This window comes from Panthera tigris, chromosome F2 (assembly GCF_018350195.1).
Source record: "Panthera tigris isolate Pti1 chromosome F2, P.tigris_Pti1_mat1.1, whole genome shotgun sequence".
Lineage (NCBI taxonomy): Eukaryota > Metazoa > Chordata > Mammalia > Carnivora > Felidae > Panthera > Panthera tigris.
This window is the reverse complement of record NC_056676.1, coordinates 20,447,200-20,470,669: the sequence shown is the minus strand read 5'-3', so window position 1 is coordinate 20,470,669 and position 23,470 is coordinate 20,447,200. Positions and strand designations below refer to the sequence as shown.

Below are 23,470 nucleotides of genomic sequence, written 5' to 3'. Positions count from 1 at the left end.
AAGTCAAGGCCAGCTCACCTAATGACGTAGAGGGACACACAAGGAGCAGAGAACAGAGAAGTCTAGAACAAAACACTGCCGCCCCAATGACCTAGAACCCTTTCAGCTAAAAACCCAGTTGGCATCCACGATGATCATATTCATCTTTACATTTGTGGGCTGGTGAGAAGAAGCCAGTGTGCTAAAAGAATACTTCGCACACAAGCTAGCAGAAGTCATTTTAGAGGTAGCTAGAGCTCATTAACCATTTTGACCTTTGTGTGGGTTGAGCCCATAATAATTTGGGGGGATATTTAAACGTAAATGGGAATACAAGAAAGTGCTTCTTAAGCTTCCTCCTTCTGATAGTTTGTTAAAGCAATTCTCTAAAGTATTGCTACTTTATAGCAATAATATAATAAACAGCCTAAACATAATCTCGAATGTGGTAACAGTATTTTCTGTGTCTGGCTACCCAGCTAAATTTGTGGGAAGCAGGCAAGGAAGCAGGCATCCTGGTTTACTTTATAAAGAGGAACAACAAATCTAAACAAAATCTAACCAAAAGCTATCACAGTCTCAGTACTGTCTTCCTCTTTTCTCATCATCTTTATTTCTTACTGCTAAACAGTAGCTTTCAGCGTCCAGTATACTCTTCGACACATGACGTGTCAGGAGGATGTCAGAAAGGTGATGCAAAGTCATGGGAGGCTTCTCTAAAGCTTAGAAATCATACTGTCATAATTCCCACAGTTCAGCAGACAGAAGTGGGAGTTAAGACTTGTCGATTCATATCAAGAACAGCAGAATGGGAAGAAATGACTCGAGAGGCTACATGATATAATGTGAAATAAATCGAGAAAGGAGAATGGAATTTAAATATTTCCTGTGTGGCTAGTTTGCTTTTGCTTTAAGTGGTAGCTAGAAGTCAGCACTCAGTATTGTTCTCGAGTTTTGTCCAAGTGACATTTTTTTTTTTAAATGTGGTTATTGGGATTGTTTGTAGCATCGTTTTTATCAAAACTGGTGTCCTTTTATCATTTAATATTTTTAGTCCCCTTCATTTTTTCATTCATTTGTATTCTGTTTTGTCTCATCAAGTCCATTGTCAGTATAATGTCATCCTATTAAACTGAATTATAGAAACATTTTTCGGTGGATTTGGGAGATGGAGAGTACAAATAGACTTTATTTGTGCACATGAGAGTTGTGTGTCTTCTTTAAAAAGTGGAAATTATTTCATTTCTTCTCTGTTGAAGATGGGCAGGTATTTAAAGTTCTAAGATAGTTTCGTGAGTGTAGTTATTCAATTCAATAATGAGTTCAGTAATTCAGTCATCAATGGTGTCCCCTGGGGAGGCTCCATCCACATACTTAAAACTGTGCTGGAGAGGGCAGTGGGCCAGGGTCTCGTGGGTGGACCTCAGGACCGCGCTGACGCGAGCCAAGGATCATGGCCAGCACCAGGCCCCTGCTCTAACTTGGGTAGACTGGTTGGAGGAAGGCCTAGGACGTGACCATGTTAGAGAAAGCCTTAAGAGACATTTTTGCTCTTGAGTCCTTCCCTCCTTATATCAGAAGGGTTGTAGCAATTACCCCTAGAAGTAGAAGGGAGAGGAGAATAGAATTAGCAAGTATGAGTTTCCACCCTAAACACAGACACCTAGGGCCACTTGGGGGTGAGGTGTTCCCCCTTGGAGAAGTTGTAGATTTTCTATACCTGCTTCATTCTGACCCAGATAGATCAGGTAACCATAAGAAGTCAAGGACGACAAACACAGCAAATGTGTCCAGTAGCTCATAAGATGGTGGCAAACTGTAGGAAGTTCCGGCAGCACAGAAGGCAGTTAAATAAAGGCAGTGTGTCGCACTGCTGAGGAGCTCAGGTGCTAAATCGCAGACTGGATTGGAACCCACTACTGAACCAGCCAGAAAGGCTTATCGCAACTTCCTCCATGTCTCCAGATCTCACTTTTTTCATCTGCAAAATGGGAACGGTGCCCCAACACTGCCGACCCCAGCGAGGTACCAGGGTGGTCGTCTGACTAAAATGATTGCTTCAAGTATGAAGAATCAGTGAAAAGACTTAACGCTTCCAGCGGACATTTCCATTTTACAGTCCGGGTCAGTCTCTGATGGGGAAGTGAGGAGGCAGTGTCCCATAGTCCTGGCCTAGTTCTCCTTCCCTTGGAAGAAGGGTTGATGGGGGTCAGGCCTGACCCTGCTTCTCTCCTCACATAAGTGCACCCGTTGAACAAAGATATTTTCTAGGAAGAAAAGTGGAGTCGTGCTAGGTACCTTTGTATAGTAAGTACAGTGTGAAAAGCTTCAAGTATATGACAGTGAGAGAAAATCACCTTGTATCGACTCTGCTGTTTAGAGCGGTTGTATTCATTTGTCTGTTATCTGGGGCTGTCTCTTCAGAGCCAAGCGGTCGATCCGGAACAGTTCTCCAGTCAGGAATCCAACATCATGCTGGAGCAGAAGACCCCGGTTTTCCCACAGCAGTATGCATCTCAGGCCCAGATGGCCCAGGGAAGCTATAACCCCATGCAGGATCCGAACTTCCATACCATGGGACAGCGGCCCAGCTACGCCACACTCCGCATGCAGCCCAGACCCGGCCTCAGGCCCACAGGCCTGGTGCAGAACCAGCCAAACCAGCTGCGACTCCAGCTGCAGCATCGCCTCCAGGCACAGCAGGTGTGCTCTTCGTGGGCGTCTGGAGAGGCGGCCAGGGCGCGGGGGCGGGGGCAGCTTGAGGCGAGAGGGCGGCGTAACAGTCGTGTCCTCGGGGAGGGCGGAAAGCTCATCCCGTCCCTTCCAAGATGACCCTACAGCTCCTGCTCTCTTCTACTTACTGATTTCCCTTCTGTCTCGTCCACTAACTCCACTCTAGCACAGGGGAGCTGTCCTGTTGCCCAGCAGGACAACGGTCTGGCCTTGAGGTCTAGAGCTAACGGTCTAGCCTTGAGCTCTCTGAGCCTCAGTTTTCCTGTCTATAAAACGGGGCTGCTGTATGGTGCCGGGCAACGTGCATATGAGTTAAAGGTGGTTTCTAGCTCAGTGTGAGCACTCAGGACAACAGTAGCTCCTTTCCTCAGTCCTGTCTCGTGACAGAAATCGTCACTGTTAGCTGAGCGGTGGCAGAGCAGTGCTGCCTTCTGAGTGCCTAGTTAGCTCAAGAAAATGTGTTCTCGGGAAACAAGCCTAGACAGATTTCTGTAAACAGTCCACAACGTTTTCTCAGTTATAAGCAATGCGAAACCTCACTGATAATTAGCTTTGTAAAAGAATTCAGCTGCAAACCATGTGGTTTCAGCATCTAACGCATACAGATGTTACACTGGGGAGGGCGATTTCTCAAGAGAGATGATTTAAAATATACTGTGTAAAAAATGTATTGATTCTTCTGTCTGTTGCATTTAGAATCGCCAGCCACTTATGAATCAAATCAGCAATGTTTCAAATGTGAACTTGACCCTGAGGCCTGGAGTACCAACACAGGTAAGGAGCAGACCAGCAGTCAGATTTCATGGGATGTTGAGTTTCTCTGTCATTTCTTCCTTGTCAGTATCCCAGGCAAAGTTACTTACAAGGTCATATGACCCAGATCAGCACCATGGATCTGTTAGGTCATTCAGATGTCCATCTAGCCTGTCACTTTTGTAGTTCCATTTTTACTGCCAGGTACAGTCAGTTCTTGTCATTCACTTGTGTTGTGTTCTATGAAGTTACAGCAAACACTGAATTAGCGACCAGTGAACCATTGCTCCCAGGAGACATACAGGGTTAGGGTCCTGCCAGCCTCTGGTGCCAGCATGGTCATCAGTCTATCAGTACATAACCTTGTTTCACACGTGCTTCAATTTGAAGAAATCTTATTTAATAGATATTGTCGATTTGTTACCTTGAACTCAGAGACACCAGCGCTGTGACTCTTGCCTGAATGAAGCTCACCCCACACGTGCCTTCTCCATAAGGTACATCGCAGCCTCTTGCATTTACGAACACTAGACAGCTCTTTAGCACTACTCTTAGGAACCACCGTCAAGAGCAAAATCACCTGGGAAAAGCACACCAGAGTGAAAAACGTGGAACTAAATAGTCCACAAAAAGGACGCTTACAGTATGAGAGCTGAAACAAGAAGGCAGATTGTCACCTTGTTTCAGCTTAGGTGGGAATAATGTGCACCTTGGGCATCTCAAATTCTTTTGCACATGTCCATAGACGTTGACAGTGCTGTGAATATAGAGTTGGGGGTTACAAATAAATTTTAGCAAGTAGGTAAGTTCACAAATACGGAATCCAGGAGTAATGAGGATTGACTCTGTACTGCTAGGACCCCATAAACAGCCTTTTACCTCTTCTGGGTGGCAGGCACTGACATCCTTCCCCGCATCCATCTGTCTTTTCCTCTTCAGTCTGCCCTGGCCTCCTTGCATGTTCCTATCACCCTCGCTCTCCCTACACTCCCTCCCCTCTCCCTGCCTCTGTTCAGCCTTTTCTGAAGCACTTCAAACCACATTTCAGCACAAATGATCTGGTTTCCCTTTAGATTTGAATGCCATCTTCAAGGTTTCTGTGACCTTCATCTTACAGCTAGGACTGGTATTATTATGAGGTCCTTTAGTTAACTGTGTTCTCTCACAGTGAGTTCCAAGTTAATCCATAGTAACATTGAAGTTACCCATGTCAGTCATTGCAAGGTTTCAGAAAAATCATCATCTCTGTAGAACTTAGAAGCCCACATTCTCACCCACCTACTGTTCGACTCTAAAATGTTCTCTCCACATGGCGTCTGGGTGGCTCGTTCGGTTGAGCGTCCAACTCTTGATTTTGACTCAGGTCATGATCTCAGGGTTCGTGAGATCGAGCCCCATCTTGGGCTCTGCGCTGCACTTGGAACCTGCTCAGGATTCTCTCTCCCCCCTTCTCCCCAACTTGCACTCCTTCTCTCTCTCTGTCTCTCTCTAAAATAAAAAATAAAATGTTCTTTCCGTGTAATTTTATTTCCCAAATGATTTTGCATGCGACAGTACCATTTGTTGTCTTATTTCTAATATACAGTTTGTTTCTCAATCTGTGTCTTCCCCCAATGTTCCCCTCCGTGCATTCCCCACTTCACCCCCATTTTAGGCACCTATTAATGCACAGATGCTGGCCCAAAGACAAAGGGAAATCCTGAACCAGCATCTTCGACAGAGACAAATGCATCAGCAACAGCAAGTTCAGCAGCGAACACTGATGATGAGAGGACAAGGGCTGAACATGACATCGAGCATGGTGGCTCCTGGTGGTTTACCAGCAACTCTGAGCAACCCCCGGATCCCCCAGGCAAATGCACAGCAGTTTCCATTTCCTCCAAACTACGGTACTGGACTTACATCCCCACCACCTTTCACCAGCCCTTTCTCCCCAGTGTCCCCTGCTCTTGGGTCTCAGCTCCTCTCTCACAGCTCTTTGCATGGCTCCCAGATGAGTCTGGCTACCCAGGGAGTGATAGGCAACCTGGGAGGACAGCTGGGGCCTGTCAGGAGTCCCCAGGTCCAGCACAGTGCCTTCCAGTCTCCCCGCTCAGGTACCACCTTTTCTCTGAGTGCAGGTCTTACTTTAAGAGTGACCGAAGTAAGTGTGTGTGAGTGTGCGTGGATGTGTGTGTTTCTGTCAGTGTCTGTAAACACGGGTGCATATGTATATATTTATTTTTTAAGACCTCTGAGTCTGACTCAAACAAATCAATAAATACATACAAAATGTTGAAAGACCTACAAAAATTCAAGCATTACACTTTCTCCAATTTTTGAAAAAAAAGATGATACCAAATCTTCAATGAATAGATAATTCCTGAGAAGTGTTATATAGAAGCCCCAGTGGAAGGCCCTTTGTTTTCTTCATATTGATTTGTTGTTCAGCGTCAGTCTTAAGAGACAGATGTGTAATGTCATAAATATTCATATTTGTGTGCATGTCATGTTCAATTAATAGTTGAATTATTGATAAAAGTTAAGTGCTTACATTAACATTAATATTCCAAATGATTTTCCCTGTCTTTTGCCAGAGTTATCTACAAATAACTATCAAGCCTCTGTAGTGCTTAAATTCATGTCTCCTGTTTCTTTAAAGAACCAAATAATGTGCAGGTTTTTCTGTGTGATCATAAACTTTTCTTTCTCAGCTAACCTAAGCATTAATTAACTATGTACATTACACACATCTAGGCAAAAAACGCATTTTCCTTTACGTCCTCCTTGAAAGTTTCTAAGTTGCCGCCTTTGTTTCTAAGCTCCTTTCCTGTTTCCTTTTTGATGACTTCAGAAAGTGTTCTAAAAGTTCCTTCTCTCCTTTTAGTGTAAATGCCATTTGCTTCTAAACTGAACAAGAAGCTTACATTGAATTTTTCTATGTATTCTTGCTCATCTTAGATAGCACTGAAATACCGCAGAGCCCTTTACAGACAGAATCCTTTGTGATGCAGTTACTTATTTTTAAAAATGCATGGATCTCCTTGTAGAATGACTTGATTCAATAAAAAAAGTATTCAAATGTGTTAACTTTTCCTATATAGCTGAACTTCAATCTGATTTAAAGTTTAAACAGTCCAATTGTAGTGATACATAAAAATTTGAAGACTGTTTCAGGTAAAAGAGAAATACACATGTTTGACCAATTCTTGATTTAGAGAGGGAATAAGGGGAAGGAACAGTATTTTCTCTATCTCTAGACAAGGTAACTACCTTAGAGAATCAACATTTGGAAATTTTTTTCTTCATGCTTTTTATCCCAGTTTGGAACCTTTTTTAAATGTATGTGGTTAACCAGCACATGATCAGGTATTTGAAAGTAATTTTCTATGTGTATGTAATTTGAATGTTCTCTTTTCTTCCCCCCAATCTCTACGATAAAACTAACAGTCTCCTTTGGATTTCTGTTTTGTTTTTTAAGGAATAAGTCAGCAACCTGATCCAGGCTTTACTGGGGCCACAACACCCCAGAGCCCTCTGATGTCACCCAGAATGGCACATACCCAGAGCCCCATGATGCAGCAGTCTCAGGCTAATCCAGCCTACCAGGCCTCCTCTGACATGAATGGGTGGGCACAAGGGAATATGGGTGGAAATAGGTATGCCATGTTTCTGTGTCTTTTTAAATAAGTGATCACCAGGGAATTTTTCTGTAGACCGCCTGTCTCTTTTCTGTATTTTTTTCTCTTTTTTTTTTTTTTTTTTTTTTTTTAATTGAGTAAGCTCTATGTTCAACAATGGGACTTGAACTCATGACCCTGAGATCAAGAGTCACATGTTCTACTGACTGAGCCTGCCAGGTGCCCCATCTTTTCTGTATATTTCTTAATTTTTTTTCTCAAGCAAGCAATATCAAGTAAACTACGAAGTAGGAAAGTTACTAAGTAGGCAGAAGTTACCAGAATACAAAAATTTAGCATATCTCTTCCTTGGGAGTAAAAGGAACTCCCCTGAGAAGGTACCACCCCACCAGTTTAAGACCGAAACTGCTATGGAAGGCAGTGCTCTAGAAGGCATCCTTTATCAGTACATGTAGTAAAAGCAAACAAATAAAAAGCTTGTTCGGTGCAGATAGGAAAGAGAAAGATACACCTCTAGACCTTCACAGTGATGTTAGGAGAGGAGTGTGGTCGCCCCTGCAGCCTCATTGAGCACTTCCTCCACCATCTCTGACCTCACCCCTGCTGGCTGTCCCACCCTGGGGTCTTTCAGCCTATACTTACTCATCCTCAAGTAAATACGTGGGAAACAAGTGCTCAAAACTCCCCACCTTTTTGCCCTACAACTCTTGACATTTTAATCTTTTCCTTATGTTCTAGCATGTTTTCACAACAGTCCCCACCACACTTTGGGCAACAAGCAAACACCAGCATGTACAATAACAATATGAACATCAATGTATCCATGGCGACCAACACAGGCGGGATGAGCAACATGAACCAGATGACAGGACAGATCAGCATGACCTCAGTGACCTCCGTGCCTACGTCGGGGCTGTCCTCCATGGGTCCCGAGCAGGTGAGCATCCTGAGGAGCAGCCCATTGTCTTCTGATAACTTTTTGTCTCTTTCCGCATTCAGCGTGTCTTTCCATGTACTTAACATCTGCCATCAACTCCCACATGTATTTTGATCAGTGTTTTCTCCCCTTACTTTCACCTGTGTTAGTGCCACTAACAGAAATACTTGTTAATGACAAACTAAACATGAAAGGATTCCTGACTGCTCAAGGATCTTTTAAAATATTTCTTAACTGTCTTGTCATTTAAGTATTTTCTTATTTGAGGAACTTAGCAATATCTAAAATGAATCTCTAAAAATGGAATGGTAAATGTACTTCTTAAATAGCTTTATTTTGGATTTATAGTTTAAGAACTGATTTTCTTCTGAATGAAAAACCAGACGAATCGCAAAGGCCAAACTAACTGCTTGCCATCCAATTAGCTGTATTTCCACCACCACCTCCCATCCCACACCCTCCCGCCGCCCCCGGCCAGTTAGCTTTAAAGGATACTTCACTCGTGCAGGGAGACTGACACTGATCATCCAAAAACTATTCTTTATCATCTCTGGGGTGTGAGTGCCATGTTTTTCGGGTCAATTTTTTTTTTAATTTTTTTTTTTTTAATGTTTATTTTTGAGAGGGAGAGACCGAGCACGAGTGGGGGGAAGGGGCAGAGAGAGAGGGAGACAGAATCTGAAGCAGGATCCAGGCTCTGAGCTGTCAGCACAGAGTCTACCCGGGGCCTGAACTCACAAACCCTGAGATCATGACCCAAGCCGATGTCGGAGCCACCCAGGCGCCCCCCTGGTCAGTATTTTTTAAACAATTCTGCTTAAGGCTGTATTTCTGAATAAGACTAGTGATTCTGCTATCCCTGAGTGTACACCAGCTTCACTTGGTGGCAGAGAGACTCAAAGCATTGATATCTCGGGTGGCCAGCCTAGGATTCAGAATCTTGGATTCAGAAATTCAGCATTTATCCACAGATAAAGGTGTCAGTTAAAAATTTTTAAATTGTGTTTACAGAAGAACTTAGTTTAAAGGCCACAAAATGCTTGGCATTCCACTGCCTCAGTAGTTCACGCAAAGTATCAATGTGGCAAAGACCCTGAGTCTTATTTCATCTGTGGAGAAATCGAGGCATGGGCAGGTTAAATGACTTAGTAAGTCACTGACAGGGCTGTGCGTTCAGTCAGATCATAATTGTGAGAGTGGTGAAAGACCGAAGGTTGGATTAGTCTGTTTCATCTGATGTTGGTGCACCACAATTTGTGAGGAAATTTTAGTAAATTTATTTACAGCACCTCTGCTTTATTCTATGAGAAGATGTTAATAAAAATGCAGAGTAGTGCATAAGGAAATTTAAAGCCCTTTGCAATTTAAGAAAGCTCTGTGTGGGTAATAATAATTCGCCTTTCTGTAGTTGAATTGATGGTGACTAAACCATCAATGGTGGCTTACTTGGGTAAATTAGACATAACTAAAGATAGATTCTTGGGGCACTCGGGTGGCTCAGTCGGTTAAGCATCTGACCCTGGTTTTCAGCTCAGATCATCATCATGATCTCACAGTTTGTGAGTTCAAGCCTGCCCCTGCTTGGGATTCTCTCTCTCTCTCTCCATCTGTCTTTCAAAAAAAAAAAAAGAGTTTTATCTTTTCTTTTTTTTATTTTTTTTATTTTTTTTTAACCTTTATTTATTTTTGAGACCGAGAGAGACAGAGCATGAATGGGGGAGGGTCAGAGAGAGGGAGATACAGAATCCAAAACAGGCTCCAGGCTCCGAGCTGTCAGCACAGAGCCCGACGCGGGGCTCGAACTCACAGACCGCGAGATCATGACCTGAGCCAAAGTCGGACGCTTAACTGACTGAGCCACCCAGGCGCCCCGAGTTTTATCTTTTCGATGGAAGAAACGTGGTGTTGATTTTGAATTTTCTACAGAAAGGGCCACTAGTGGCTCCTGATTTGCTTTCTAGGGAGACTGTACAAAGCAAGGGCCACCCAGATGGTCTACTCTACCATGGGTCATCGTCAACCTACCTGGAAGTCATGCCGTTTTATTTTTGAGGGAGGGAGAGAGAGAGCGTGCGTGCGCGCATGTAAATGAGGGAAGGGCAGAGAGAGAGAAAGAGAGAGAGAGAGAGAGACAGAGAGACACACAGAATCCGAAGGAGGCTCCAGGATCAAAGCTATCAGCACAGAGCCTGATGCGGGGCTTGAATTCACGAACCATGAGATCATGACCTGAGCTGAAGTCAGATGCTTAACTGACTGAGCCACCCAGGTGCCCCAAATTGGTACATTTTTAGTAATCCAGATTGCTTTGGCAAAGAAACTTTTACATAGATTTAAACCTTTTGAATATTAGGATTAATTTGGAAACCTAAAAAACACAACTGCAGCGTGTTTCTTCTGATAAAACCAGTCCTGTACAGTATTTGCATTTGTATCTTTACTTTGTAATTTGTGAAAGAATTGTATGAATGCTGATGAGTAATTCACTTAAGAGGCACAAAGTTCAGCACTGTTGGGTACTCAGACTTGCTCTTGCTAATCAATAACTTCCCTAAGTAACAGAGGTATTAGGAGCTTCTCAGATGGCTCCGAAGTCCCAAATATGAGTCACTGGTCTAATTTGAATCATCCGAAAAGGTGAACATGTTAAGGCATGAAAATGTTTCAAGTATGATCGAGACTGTCAAACTTCTATACAAAATGCCAATAAAATTTAATTTTGAAGGCAGTTAGTGTAAGTATTTATTTCCCTGTTCCTCCTAACTCCCCCACCTCCCACCAGATCTATACATGGGAGAGTAGGTCTAGGGACGGGACCGCTTTTACAAAGCCACCTTTCCCCGTAATTCTACTCCTAAGAACAAAGACGAGGAGGAAGGTCGGTTGGTTGTTCCCTACAACACTTTTGGACATCCCACTGAGTGTAGCCACTGTCCTGTCTTGTGCCCTCAGGTTAATGACCCTGCTCTGAGGGGAGGCAACCTTTTCCCAAACCAGCTGCCTGGAATGGATATGATTAAGCAGGAGGGAGACGCATCACGGGTAAGAAACGGCAAAGAAATATGTGAACAGGGTAGTAAGGTGAACATGGATATTTTATAGAGCAAAACTGGCAGACTCACTGTCAGCCAATAGATTGAAGACAGTTGTAACGCTTGTGATTTTTAAAAATATCTTCTAATTTCATCTAACATTCAATAATTTTTCTGTGAATAATTATTTCTTTAAGCTCATTTTAACTGAGCTGATGGTGGCGTATGAATTAAGAACACTAATTTTGTCCTGGAATGATATTATTATAGCAAAGCCAAAAAAGTAGCAATGTATTAGTCATGTTAAGGCAAACTTTGATTTATTTTTACTTTTTCTGAATCATAATGTTAGATTTTCAGGAGGATAAAGAAGAGCTAACTTACAGTTATTCCCTATCCCTTAATTAAGTCTGTGTTTATTCCTGTTAAGAGTTTGTCTATATTTCACTTTGTTTAAGCAACAGTCTTATATATTATTTGCATATTACCTCCAACCCTTGTTCTAAGAAGAGTGATAGTACCATGTTCAATCAAATCTTGAAAAAGAATAATCCATTCTTGGAACTCAACTGAATTGTGTGTCTAGCAGCTGATATGTTAACAGGAAGGCTCTGTGAGCAGCTTAGCACATAGTAAATGGGCCTGCGGGGCCCTCTCAAGGTAAGGGATACAAGCCTTAGCAATAGATGAGTTTCCTTTTTTTCTTTTTAGTGTTTATTTTTGAGAGAGACAGTGTAAGCGGGGGAGGGGCAGAGAGAAAAAGACACAGAATTTGAAGAGGCTCCAGGCTCTGAGCCGTCAGCACAAAGCCCGACGTGGGGCTCGAACTCACAAGCCGTAAGATCATGACCTGAGCTGAAGTCGGACGCTCAACTGACTGAGCCACCCAGGTGCCCCAGGTTGAGTTTATTTTTAAGTTAAAAATTCTCTCTCAATGGAGAAAATAGAGGATCGGTGTTCAGTTTCCTACAGAAAAGTGGATCTTGATTGGTTTTGTTAATACCTAAGTTTAAAAAGGAATAGATGCAGCAGTGCCTGGCTGGGCTCAGTTGGTAGAACATCTAACTCGATTTCTGAGTCATGAGTCTGAGCCCCACATTGGGTATAGAGATTACTTTTAAAAAAAATTAAAATGGGGGGTGTGCCTGGGTGGCTCAGTCGGTTGGGCATCCAGCTTCAGCTCAGGTCATGATCTCACAGCCTGTGAGTTCAAGCCCCATGTGGGGCTCTGTGCTGACAGCTTGGAGCCAGGAGCCCGCTTCAGATTCTGTCTCCGTCTCTCTGCCCCTCCGCTGCTCTCACTGTCTGTCTGTCTGTCTCTCTCTCTCTCTCTCTCTCTCTCTCTCAAAAAGAAAAACATTAAAAAAATTTATTTTAATAAAAAAATAAAAATGGGGCTCCTAGGTGGCTCAGTCGGTTAAGCATCTGACTCTTGGTTGTGGCTTAGGTCACTGATCTCACAATTCGTAGGTTTAAGCCCTGCTTGGGATCTCTCTCTCCCACTCTCTCTGTTTGTCTCAAAATAAATAAACTTTTAAAAAACTTTTAAATTAAGGGGAAAAAAAGGTATAGATCCAGACTTTAAATACACGGTGTGTGAATTTTCTCTTTGTGGTTTTTCTTGTTTAAAGAACCACAGCCACACGTGGTAGAGACGCCCATGGGTAGGAATCCTATAGATGATATATTTACCCAGATGCAGAGCTCATCTAAATAGTTAATGTCGCTATGGTAAGCCAAACGAAAAATAGAATATATTCCATATTGACTGTGTGTGCAGACTCTAAATGTGCCGTTGATTGAAGTTTGAAGCCCCTTAGGGGGGTGGCACCTTTCTCCTGCCAGCCCAGCCTCCCCTACCGCACTGCACCTCTACAGAGTGACCACAATAAATCAGTGATGGCTTATGTGCAAAAAGTAGAAGCTTAAAACCTGGGATGCACTTCCCAGAGGGATGATGACATTAGTGATAATTAGGCTTCTGCTAAAGGACAGCCCACGTTAACCCAAAAGTGCCAGGGAGCTTAACCTTTCAGCACATCATAGCTCTGTGGGAGGAAAAATGCATTTGGGGGTCAGGACTGCATTTCCCTCCCTGAACCCACCATGACAGGATCTGACCTCCCTTCCTCCACCTTCAGTGTGACTGTGTGCCAGCCTAGGACAGGGACACAAAGCAAGCACCTGGGAGAGCCAGTTTATAGGGCAAGGTGCTCAGATGCCCTGCCTGGCCCAGGCCAGCAGCCCCGTCTCCCGAGCCAGACAGACTCCTGTCTCCCGAGAGCCCCCCAGATTGACTTGCCTTATATCCTTCTGCTGCCCTATTACAGAAGACAGACTTGTCTACTATACAGCAGAACACTTGGATGGCCCCTAATCTTTTTGCTAATTCCAGAAAAAAACAACAGGTATGGAGCATTCACTGCAAGCCTGATTATCTGCTGAGAGCTTTATTTAGATTAGTTCATTTAAACCAATCATAACTGTATGGTAGAACTACTGTTTTGAGGGCTTGATGAGTTGCCCAAGATCCTGCAATACCAGGAAGGAAGCTGAGACAAGGCTCACCCCCCATGCATGCATTACTAGCCCCTGTACTCTGCCGCCCACTTTCCAGGGGACATGGAGCTCCTGGGGCGTTTCTCTAAAGGTTTTACGAAAGTAACATTGGAGAAGCCCCAGAAGAAACAAATTTGGCTGCCGTTCCCTTCTGGTTTTTTATAGAGCCTGAAGGGCAAAGAAATACACACACTGTGGGACAGACAGTAAAGATTTGGCTACATATTGAAGAGCGTCCTCGGCTTCAGGCATTAGGATACTAAATCTCAGGAGGGGAGAAACCTCTGAAGTGAGGAAAGGGAATGTACCTTTTGGTCTCTAGTATACAGGAACCATACTGGGCCCATCAGAGATATTTAGGCCTCAGCAACACTTACGGATGAGGAGATGGAGTCTCAGAGGATGAGGGAATTTATTTGCCCAAGCTCGCACAGCCAGCGTGTGGGGGCACATATCACGAAGAGGAAGACCACTGTGAGGAACACCAGAGAGAGGCAGGGGCCTTCAAGCTGGAAGGACTAATCCGCAGAGTGGGGCCTGGGCAAAGTGGAGAGGTAAAGCTGCAGGCAAGGTGGGCCAGCAGAACCACCTTCACGCTCATCTAGGCCCCTGATGGGTGCCGGCTAAACTCAAATGGAAAGATTAGCATCAAGGTCACAAAAGCAACTTTCAGTAAATATAGGATGTTCTCCCTATCAAAAGTACTCTTCAGGATCTCTGGTGAGAACTCTCTCCCTGTAGTCATCTAGCCTGGACCATTTATGCCCCTCCCACTTTCTCTGTTTCTCCCAGACCCCCTCTTGAATCTGGCTTCCCATCTGTACTTTGTTCATGCTGAATATTAAGGCCAGAGGACAGTCTGTCAGACACTCTTGTTTCCTTCAGAAAATAATATGTACAGTATATCCCTTCTGATCCATGAGTACTAACTGGAAATCACTGCACTTGTCACCATTCTACTGATATGTGCAAAGAGAGGGATCCAGTCATCTCTGTCCTCTTGTGTTTCTGTAATGTTCTCTGCTGCTGTTGTGAATCAAGGAACTTTTCAGAATTTATATTGGTAAACTGGTTCTATTTGTTGAGCTAGAAACCAGTGGTTTGGGGCGCCTGGGTGGCTCAATCAGATGAGTGTCTGACTTCAGCTTAGGTCATGATCTCACGGTTCGTGAGTTCGAGTCCCACGTCAGGCTCTGTGCTGACAGCTCGGAGCCTGGAGCCCGCTTTGGATTCTGTGTCTCCTCTCTTTCTGTCCGTCTCCTGCTCGTGTTTGCTCACTCGGTCTCTCTCTCTCTCTCTCAAAAATAAACATTAAAAAAGAAAAAAAAGCAGGATATGGAAAGAATCTTTAAAAAAAGAAAGGAAACCAGTGTTTCATTACTAATCGAATTGGTGTTCCACTTATCTTGAAATGGAGATTAAAATTGTACCTTGCTTTAAGCAGAGCTAGTCTATACAACTGTGGATTCACCAAAATGCTATGTAGAGAGGGGCGGTGATTTTACACAACCAAAAGATTCTTCTTTTTACAAGGACTTCTAGCATGCCTCTATGTTTTACATACGTTTAAACATATCAAAATTGAGTTTACTGGTCAGCTGCCTGGCTCTTGTATAAAGTATAGCTATAATTACTTGTATTTACTGGTGTTATGGAAATCGATCACTAACTAGGACCACCTTCGAGGCAGTGATGATAAGGATAGTGGTGATGACATTCACTGAGTGCTTTTTATGTTCCCAGAACTATTTAAATACCTCGTGTACATGATTTTGTTTAGTCCTCACAACAGCCCTAGGAAGTATTAGGGACAGAAAGATTAAGTGACTCTCCACCCCTAAAGTGACACAGCCGGATGCCAAGCCAACCAGTGTTGCTTTAGATATCCATGGCATGCTCAACTTTCTCTTTCAGTACAGTGCTCCTGGGTGATAGCTGCTTACTGATAATCCATTCATGTTAAAGAATACTGCCTTCACATTGCTAAGGACATTAATACTTCTCAGTAGAATTTGTTTTTCTAGACTAACTGGAAAATCGAAGGATTTTTTCATACTTTAGAGCTGTGGAGTATTTCCATATGAAATCCTGTGACACAAATTGGAAATAAATATATAATTCGGCTTTATATCAAAGAGAAAAGTACATTAACTGTTCTTCTCTAAGAGGAAATACAATCAGGGATTCTCCTAAACTAATGTTTTAAGCTTGGGAGAATTATGCTCCAGACCAGGAATGTAATCCCACCTTTGACCACTAGAATTCATGATCTGACAGCAGTTTCCCCCAGTCGGTCTTTGCAGGGTAGTGTGGTGAAATTGATTATTTTGGGCTTACTCTCTGATCTTACTAGATAATCTTTAATGGCCCTGATGTGCTAGCTATGCCTTCATATCTAAATCCCAGAAACAGTTGTTATGTGTTCTCACAGCACCCAGTATTTCCTCTCACATAATTCGGATCATGTTGTTATTTGTCTCCCTGGCCCGCTTGATGTTTTGATGGCCGTGACCAGAAATACATTGTTTTGGTTATAGCCCCAGCACCTGGCACAGAGTGGATAATTAATATTTGCTACATGGATGAAACCTTTTGGGGGGGGTGGAACATAGTCAAAAATATAGTCAATAACCAAAGAAAAGCACTGACAGACATGCACCAACCAGTCAGACACCTCACATGATTCTTGCTCACTACAGCCCTCATTCAAACAAACCATCATGGCACAGCAACCAGAAACTGGTGAGAATATCCGTAGATCCAAAACCCTGGTTTATTCAGCTCCCTGAAGCCAGGAAAACACCCCACGGAACCCTGGGAGTATCTCTGTAAGAGAAAGTCAAGAGGGACGTTTTGTTGAAAGTCGGTTTGTACTGGATGATTTTGAGGAAGGATTAAGGAAGCGGTGGCCGCTTCTGAATCAGATATTGTCAGAAAGCCAGGGCAGCTCAGCAATGAGGTATCTCTGTAACGTCGTTTGAGACGGTGGGCGAGGACGTCGGTATAGGACGTCATTGGTGAGAGAGCAGCAGTCATCCACTGAAGCCTCTCGTCCTTCAAAGTGGCGCGGAGGATCTGCTGGCCTTAAGCGGGGGGTGTGCTCAGCGACGAACAGGGCCTCCTGCCCGTCTGCCTCAAAATCAAGTGTAATTCAGCCAGACACTATTTAAAAATGGCCAAGTATATTGATGGTTCTGTGATGAGCTTTATGATGGTGTTATAAAAAATTCGGAGGTACTTCACAATTTTCTGTTTTCCTGCAGAAATACTGCTGACACTGAAGGTGGCTGGTTGCTTCTCTCTTCAGCCGACGGGGCTCACTTGCTCAAAACACTTACCGGCCTGGAGAGCTGTGTCTATCTGTTTTGACCCAATCGACCTGCCAGCCAGTTCTGCCAGAGCCAGGTCAGCAGACGGGCCGGGGCCCTGGCTCCCGGGGTGGAGTCCACCTGGCTGTTGCAGGAGGAGCCGCCTCTTCTCTTGACAGTCTGAAGCTCGCGTCCAGACAGTTGCTCAGTCTGTTCACTGCATTCACCTTAGTGCAACTTAGATCTCTCCTGCAAAGTAAATGTTGACAGGCAAATTTCATACCCATGTCAGATTGAATGTATTTAAATGTATGTATTTAAGGAAAACAACCATGCTCTTGTTCTGTTCCTGTTTGGTTCCAGACACTGGTTTCTTGCTTTGTTTTCCCTGGCTAATCAGTCTAGTGCAAAAGATTAAGATTTCATCTCGGGAAAGAAAAGAGTTAAAAAAAAAAAAAAAAATACACACACTAAAAGGTGTTTTAACCTAAAGCCTGCATTTGGGATGAAAGCAGAGCAGACACCACGGACAGCGCTGTATGTACAGAGACACCCAAGAAGTGAAGACCAGTAAAGTCATAGTTGTATCTTTGTAGAAGCTCTAGAGACCATGTTGAGAAGAGTGTCCATTACCGAACAGATGAAAAGGAGCCTATGAGAGGGCTGTTGATATCAACAAGTGCTTTTTTCTTTTTTTCTTTGTCAAAATCAAACTATTCCACCTAAATTGTGAATCAAGAAGAAATATCGTTCATTTCCAAACTAAGTTCCCTTTAGATTGATAAGACAGCTTTGATTAGCGTCCTCTCTTCTCCATCCAATCCTGACTCTTCCTTCCCCTGTCAGCCTTCCCTACTTTCGTTTTTTTGTTTTGTTTTTGTTTTTTTTTTTTCATTTAAACGCAACAGAAACCAGGTAAGCCCTTTATTTCCTTAAATGTTTTGCCAGCCACTGTCAATTGCTAACTATTAAATTTCAGAAAAAAAGCATTTACTGGCAAGGAGAGGAGCCAAGTTAGGACTTGATACAATCCAACTAAGGATACCTGCTTTGAAAGCATGTTTATTCTGTTCCCCAGCAACACTGGCCTACAAGAACGGGAGAAAGTAACCGTGTGTTTAAAATTGACAGCAGATATCACAACAGATTTAACCTCCGCCATGTGTTTTTTATTTTGTTTTCTAGCAGTGCTGATGAAGCCGAAGTTTTGTAAGGTACATAAAATCCAATTTATATGTAAACAAGCAATAATTTAAGTTGAGAACTTAAGTGTTTTAATTGTATAATTTTTGTGAGGTATACATATTGTGGAATTGACTCAAAAATGAGGTACTTCAGTATTAAATTAGATATCTTCATAGCAATGTCTCCTAAAGGTGTTTTGTAAAGGATATCAATGCCTTGATTAGACCTAATTTGTAGACTTAAGACTTTTTATTTTCTAAACCTTGTGATTCTGCTCATAAATCATTTATCTAATCTATATGATATGCAGCCGCTGTAGGAACCAATTCTTGATTTTTATATGTTTATATTCTTTCTTAATGAACCTTAGAAAGACTACATGTTACTAAGCAGGCCACTTTTATGGTTGTTTTTCTTGCCCACTCTGGTAGGGGAATAATCTTTTATTAATTGGCATCAGTTTCAGACAACTGCAATACCAAGAAACTGATGACCTTTTTTGAGCTATTTCTCCCCAACCCCTAAAACACATACTTTCTTACCTAAATTTCAGAATGATGTCTTTTTGATGTCTAAAAAGCAAAGCATTTTATATCTCATTAGCCAGGCTTTTTAGGAACAGAGAGGTTTTTCCTTGAAATTTGTTTGTTTATTTGTGGCAGGGTGAAAAATGTACAAACTACCCCTATTTATATTTATATCTCTCTCTATATGTGCAAATTATGGAGTATAGAAAGAGATATAGCCCAAAGATAAGTGGTTAAGTAGACAGTCTGAAAGTGTTGCTCCATACTAAAGAAATTTTTCTGGAAATTTGCATTTCGATACTTTTTTCCCACTTGAGAGGGGTATTGCTCGCTACAGGGAGGTGGCCAGGAACAGCACTTCTCAGCGGCCACCAGTTCACGTGTCCCCCTCGAAATGCTCTACTTTTCTCAACCGAACCACTGGGTTGCCCAGTCGTGATAGAAAAAATGAGCAGATGTTGGCCCGAAACTCCGTGACCTCATCGGTGTGATGAGGCTCACATTACCCAGTTTACCGTGACCGGTTTTAAGTTGATTTTTTAGAAATACGTGAATTGGAATGACTTTATCTTCACACAGCACAGAAGAGAAATGGAGTTTAAACTGGCTTTGTTTCAAGTCCCTTTTCACTGAAACACTGTCCCCAGAATATCAGTGTATCTTTGATTGTTTATCCATCTGCCCACTGTGTCTTAATGTCAATCCCAATTCAGACAAATCTGCAAACCTCTGATACCGATAATTTAGAATAATTCACGATCATTACTGTTTTGAAGGAAGAGAGATTATAAATTCTCTGATGGCTCAGACCAGGTAATGGATTTTGCTTTACATCTAACTGAAAAGAGAAAAGTCAGTGAAGGAATCCTCTGATCATATTGATCACTGTAGAAGCAAAAGCCAAATCAGTCCCCTTCATTATCAGTATTTCTCATGCTGTAAACAATAAATTTGTCAGACTGAGTACTTGGTTTTGTTTTAATAGAACAAATAATCAGTGTTTTACTTATATTACTAAATGTGAAAAACACATAATGTGAAAAGTATACATACATTAACTTGGTTGTAAAACTCATTTAAGTGTTCATGTAATGTGCTAAGTTTAAAAAGTGAAGTGAGCTGTTTTACTACAATGAATTCGTTTGACTCAAAGACTAAAAATGCCCCTCCCACGTGTATCTCTTACGGCCTGTAATAACTGAAAGCAATGTTTTTGCAGTTTATATAATGCAATTTTTAACCTGTGTTTAAAAATGGAGTTCATATGGGCTTAACACATGAAATGGGTGGCACAGATCCACTTGCAGAACCCAAAGATACACAATCAATTTTGAAATGCAACTTAAGCCATTAATTGTTGGTGTGAATTTAAAATTTTCTAGTATTTGTATGGTAGTATGCTGCCTAAGAGCAAAGCATTCTCTGCACAAAAGAAAATTACTGTAGTGGCTTCGATTTTAATTAGAATTTTCTCCCTGGTGTTTCTTTATAGAGGAAAACAAAATCTTTTAAGTTTCTTACTACAGGTAAAAGCTATGTGCAAGAACCTCAAAATGCTAAAATCTAGCATAATGCCTTAGATCTGTTTTTAAGTCTTGTATATTCCTACATAGCTGTCCAATGTATTATATTTGTATAGTGAATTGTGTACAATTTTTGAATAAGTGCATCATCACTTAACCTTTATGTTGTTGAATAGTGATGATGATACATTTCTTCAAACATTTAACTGTCATTTTTGTTCCTTTGTCATTTGTGGGTTTTATTTGTACAGTTCCTCATGAAGTTGCATCTGAGATGTGTGTATATGAAAAGATTATACAAGGGTAAAATTAAGCAATATATTAACTATGGTTCTTCAGGAGAAAGCTTACAGTGTTTCAGGTTGTGATTTATTTTCAAAATGGAGTTGACTCTGAACATCACTTTGTTCACCTGCATTGATGTTTGTATTTCTGGTGTGAGCAGTTTATGCAAAGGTAGATCTATTCAGAGAAATTTTAAATACATTTATGCAAGTTAATATTGCTTTGCTGATGCTATTTGCTTATTTGATGTTAAATAATGCTATTGTAAATAAAGAATTCTGTTGTTATTGCATCATTTAATAAATTTTAATGCCTTCGGGTTTTACATGGCTTGGGAGATTTTAATGTGTTTATATATTCTATCTCCATTCGTAATTGCTCTTAATTTTTGAAATATCTGACTTGGAATTTAATACTTCCTTACATTCATACAATAGTTGACACTATTTCTAGCACTTTAACATTTGGTTCTCCCACTGGCCCGTTTCACAGATTTTCAGTTTGAAGCCAAGGGAGGTTACGTCTTGGTTATCTAACAACTTAATGGCAAATACAGGCTGAACATAGGTCTGCAGAATCCCAAGTGATGTCACTACTCTTCTCACCAGAGTGTTCCACCTCCCTTCCCTCATTTTCCCAAAAAACATGAGAACAATATGGACTTCTGACTGGTTATTCAGGTTATACATCACATCAGAATATTCATGATCGTTTTAATCGATTGTTTTGTTAATAGTTGATAAATGATACAAGTATAATTCCTAAAACCCAAGTTATAAACTACATGAAATACTTGTAAATATAATCTGGAATTGTATTTTTAAAAGATACAAAAACAAGATGAATGAATAGAAAATTCTATCAACGCTGGGGTCCCTGGCTGGCTCAGTCAGTAGAGCATGTGGCTTTTGATGATATTGGGGTTGGGAGTTCAAGTTCCACATTGCGTGTAGAGGTTACTTAAAAAAATAAAATCTTTGAGAGAGAGAGAGAGAGAGAGAGAGAGAAAAGAAGAGAAAAGAAAAAAAAAACTATCAATGCTATTCACTATATTAAAGGAAGGAAAAATCATGATTAACTATAGTAGATGCTATATGATAAATTTACACAGGATAAATTTCAGCCCCCTTTCATGAGAAAACCTCAAGGAAAAATAAAACCTCTAGGAAAAGTAAATGTCCTAAAGTTATTTTGAGGTTATCTGATGCAATCCCACTGACACATCTTACTTACTGATTAAATATTAAAGGTATTAGTTAAAATCGAAACAAAACAAGGAACCCCCATTACCAGTGCTGCCAAGTGAAGTATTACTACTGGAATAGAAAAGATAAGAGATTTTCAGTCAATTTGACCATCTATACAGAAAACCCAAATGAATGAACTGGCTCTTGGAATGGAATGAATAAAAAAAGCTCAGTCAGATGGCTAGACTTACACAAAAATCAATACCTTCTGTCCACACCAAAAGTCAATTTTTTCAAATCCCCATTTACAATAACCATAATACAATGCTTATAAAATAGGATTACAGCTAACACAAAATGTGAAAGAACTTTGTGAATTGAAAACTATAAACTTGTATTTAAAAGACACAGAAGTGAGCGCCTGGGTGACTCAGTCGGTTGTGTGTCTGATTTCAGCTCAGATCACGATGCCAGGGTCCCAGGATCAAGCCCTGCCTCAGGTTCTGCACTGACAGCATGGAGCCTGCTTGGGATTCTCTCTCTCCCTCTCTCTCTCTCTCTGTGCCCCTCCCACACTCCACTTTCTCAAAATAAATAAACCTTAACAAAAGTTTATAAAAATAAATGAGAAAAAGAATTAGGAAATGGGAAAAGAATACGAACAGATAATGTCTACTAAATGTTAAAAGATGTTCAACATCGTTAGTAATAAACTGAATGAGATACCTTCTTTCCTCCATCCATTTGGGAAAAAAAAAAAAAAGTCATAAATACTTCCAATGGACTTTAAGTGGGAATATGAATCCTTTGGCATACAAAGTAAATGTTTCAGTTTGAGGAGATTGGTGTATCTTTGAATTTTGGGTAGCACTCATCACCAAAGCCATACCAAAGTTTGGATTTGGGAAACTGCTCAGAAAGTTCTCTTAAATCCAGAGCATCCTTCGATGTCCTCCGTATTAGACCACTTACTGACACATTCAAACCTTTTTCTTCTTTCCTACTTGGTTGCGTTTTTTAGCATTTTTCTTTTCTAACAAATTGATGATTGTTTGAATAATTTTCAACCTTTATTCTGTACGAATACATTTATTTCAAGGTTACAAATCTTCCTGTTCACTGCTTTTAGCAGCATCCTACACATTTTGTCTACTTATCATATCAATTAAAATCTCCAGTATGGCTCTGGGTTTTTCTCTCTCCTCTTCTGTCACGTTTTCCTTATTGTAGCCAAAAGTGGTGTTTTCAGGAGCATGTACGTTGCTCATAGATGAACTGACCCTTTTATTACCATATAATGGCCCAAATCCTCTCATATTCTTCCTTGCCTTGTTTCCTTTGCTATTAATATAGGCACGTTAAAACTGGATTTGTTCTGCATCCTAGGTCTTCATTCTTCCTTTTGCTTTCAACCATGTTGAAACAGCCTGTGGGTAGTTCCTAATTTTTTTTTATCTAGTTTTCTATCAGTAAGAGAAAGATGTACATTTGTCGCTTTCTTCCTTTAATTACATCACCTTTGCTTTTTACCTTTTGCAATGTTGCGCGTACACACACACACACACACACACACACACACACACATATATGTAACACTATATATCCTTTTGACAAATTGACCCTTTAGTCATTTGGTCAGAGATTGGAAAGTGAGGAATGGGGCACCTGGGTGGCTCAGTCAGTTGAGCGTCCAACTTCGGCTCAGGTCATGATCTCACGGTTCGTGGGTTCGAGCCCCGCATCAGGCTCTGTGCTGACAGCATAGAGCCTGGAGCCTGCTTCAGATTCTGTGTCTCCCTCTCTCTCTGCTCCTCACCCACTCATGCTCTCTCTCTCTCCTTC

At 41.6% G+C, this 23,470-nt stretch overlaps 1 protein-coding gene across 9 annotated transcripts in view; it reads left to right on the top strand.

Annotated features, from left to right (window-relative positions):
* NCOA2 (nuclear receptor coactivator 2) overlaps positions 1–20,460 on the top strand; it is a 288,968-nt gene extending 268,508 nt beyond the window's left edge. For all 9 annotated transcript variants that reach the window (XM_042973476.1, XM_042973483.1, XM_042973482.1 and 6 more), the window contains 7 exons: positions 2,404–2,682; positions 3,409–3,486; positions 5,120–5,354; positions 6,926–7,103; positions 7,824–8,022; positions 10,975–11,064; positions 16,877–20,460. In XM_042973476.1, coding sequence (XP_042829410.1) covers positions 2,404–2,682; positions 3,409–3,486; positions 5,120–5,354; positions 6,926–7,103; positions 7,824–8,022; positions 10,975–11,064; positions 16,877–16,888 — 1,071 coding nt within the window. In that variant the 3' untranslated portion in view covers positions 16,889–20,460. The remainder of the gene's footprint in view (positions 1–2,403; positions 2,683–3,408; positions 3,487–5,119; positions 5,355–6,925; positions 7,104–7,823; positions 8,023–10,974; positions 11,065–16,876) is intronic.
* Positions 20,461–23,470: the final 3,010 nt, after the last annotated feature.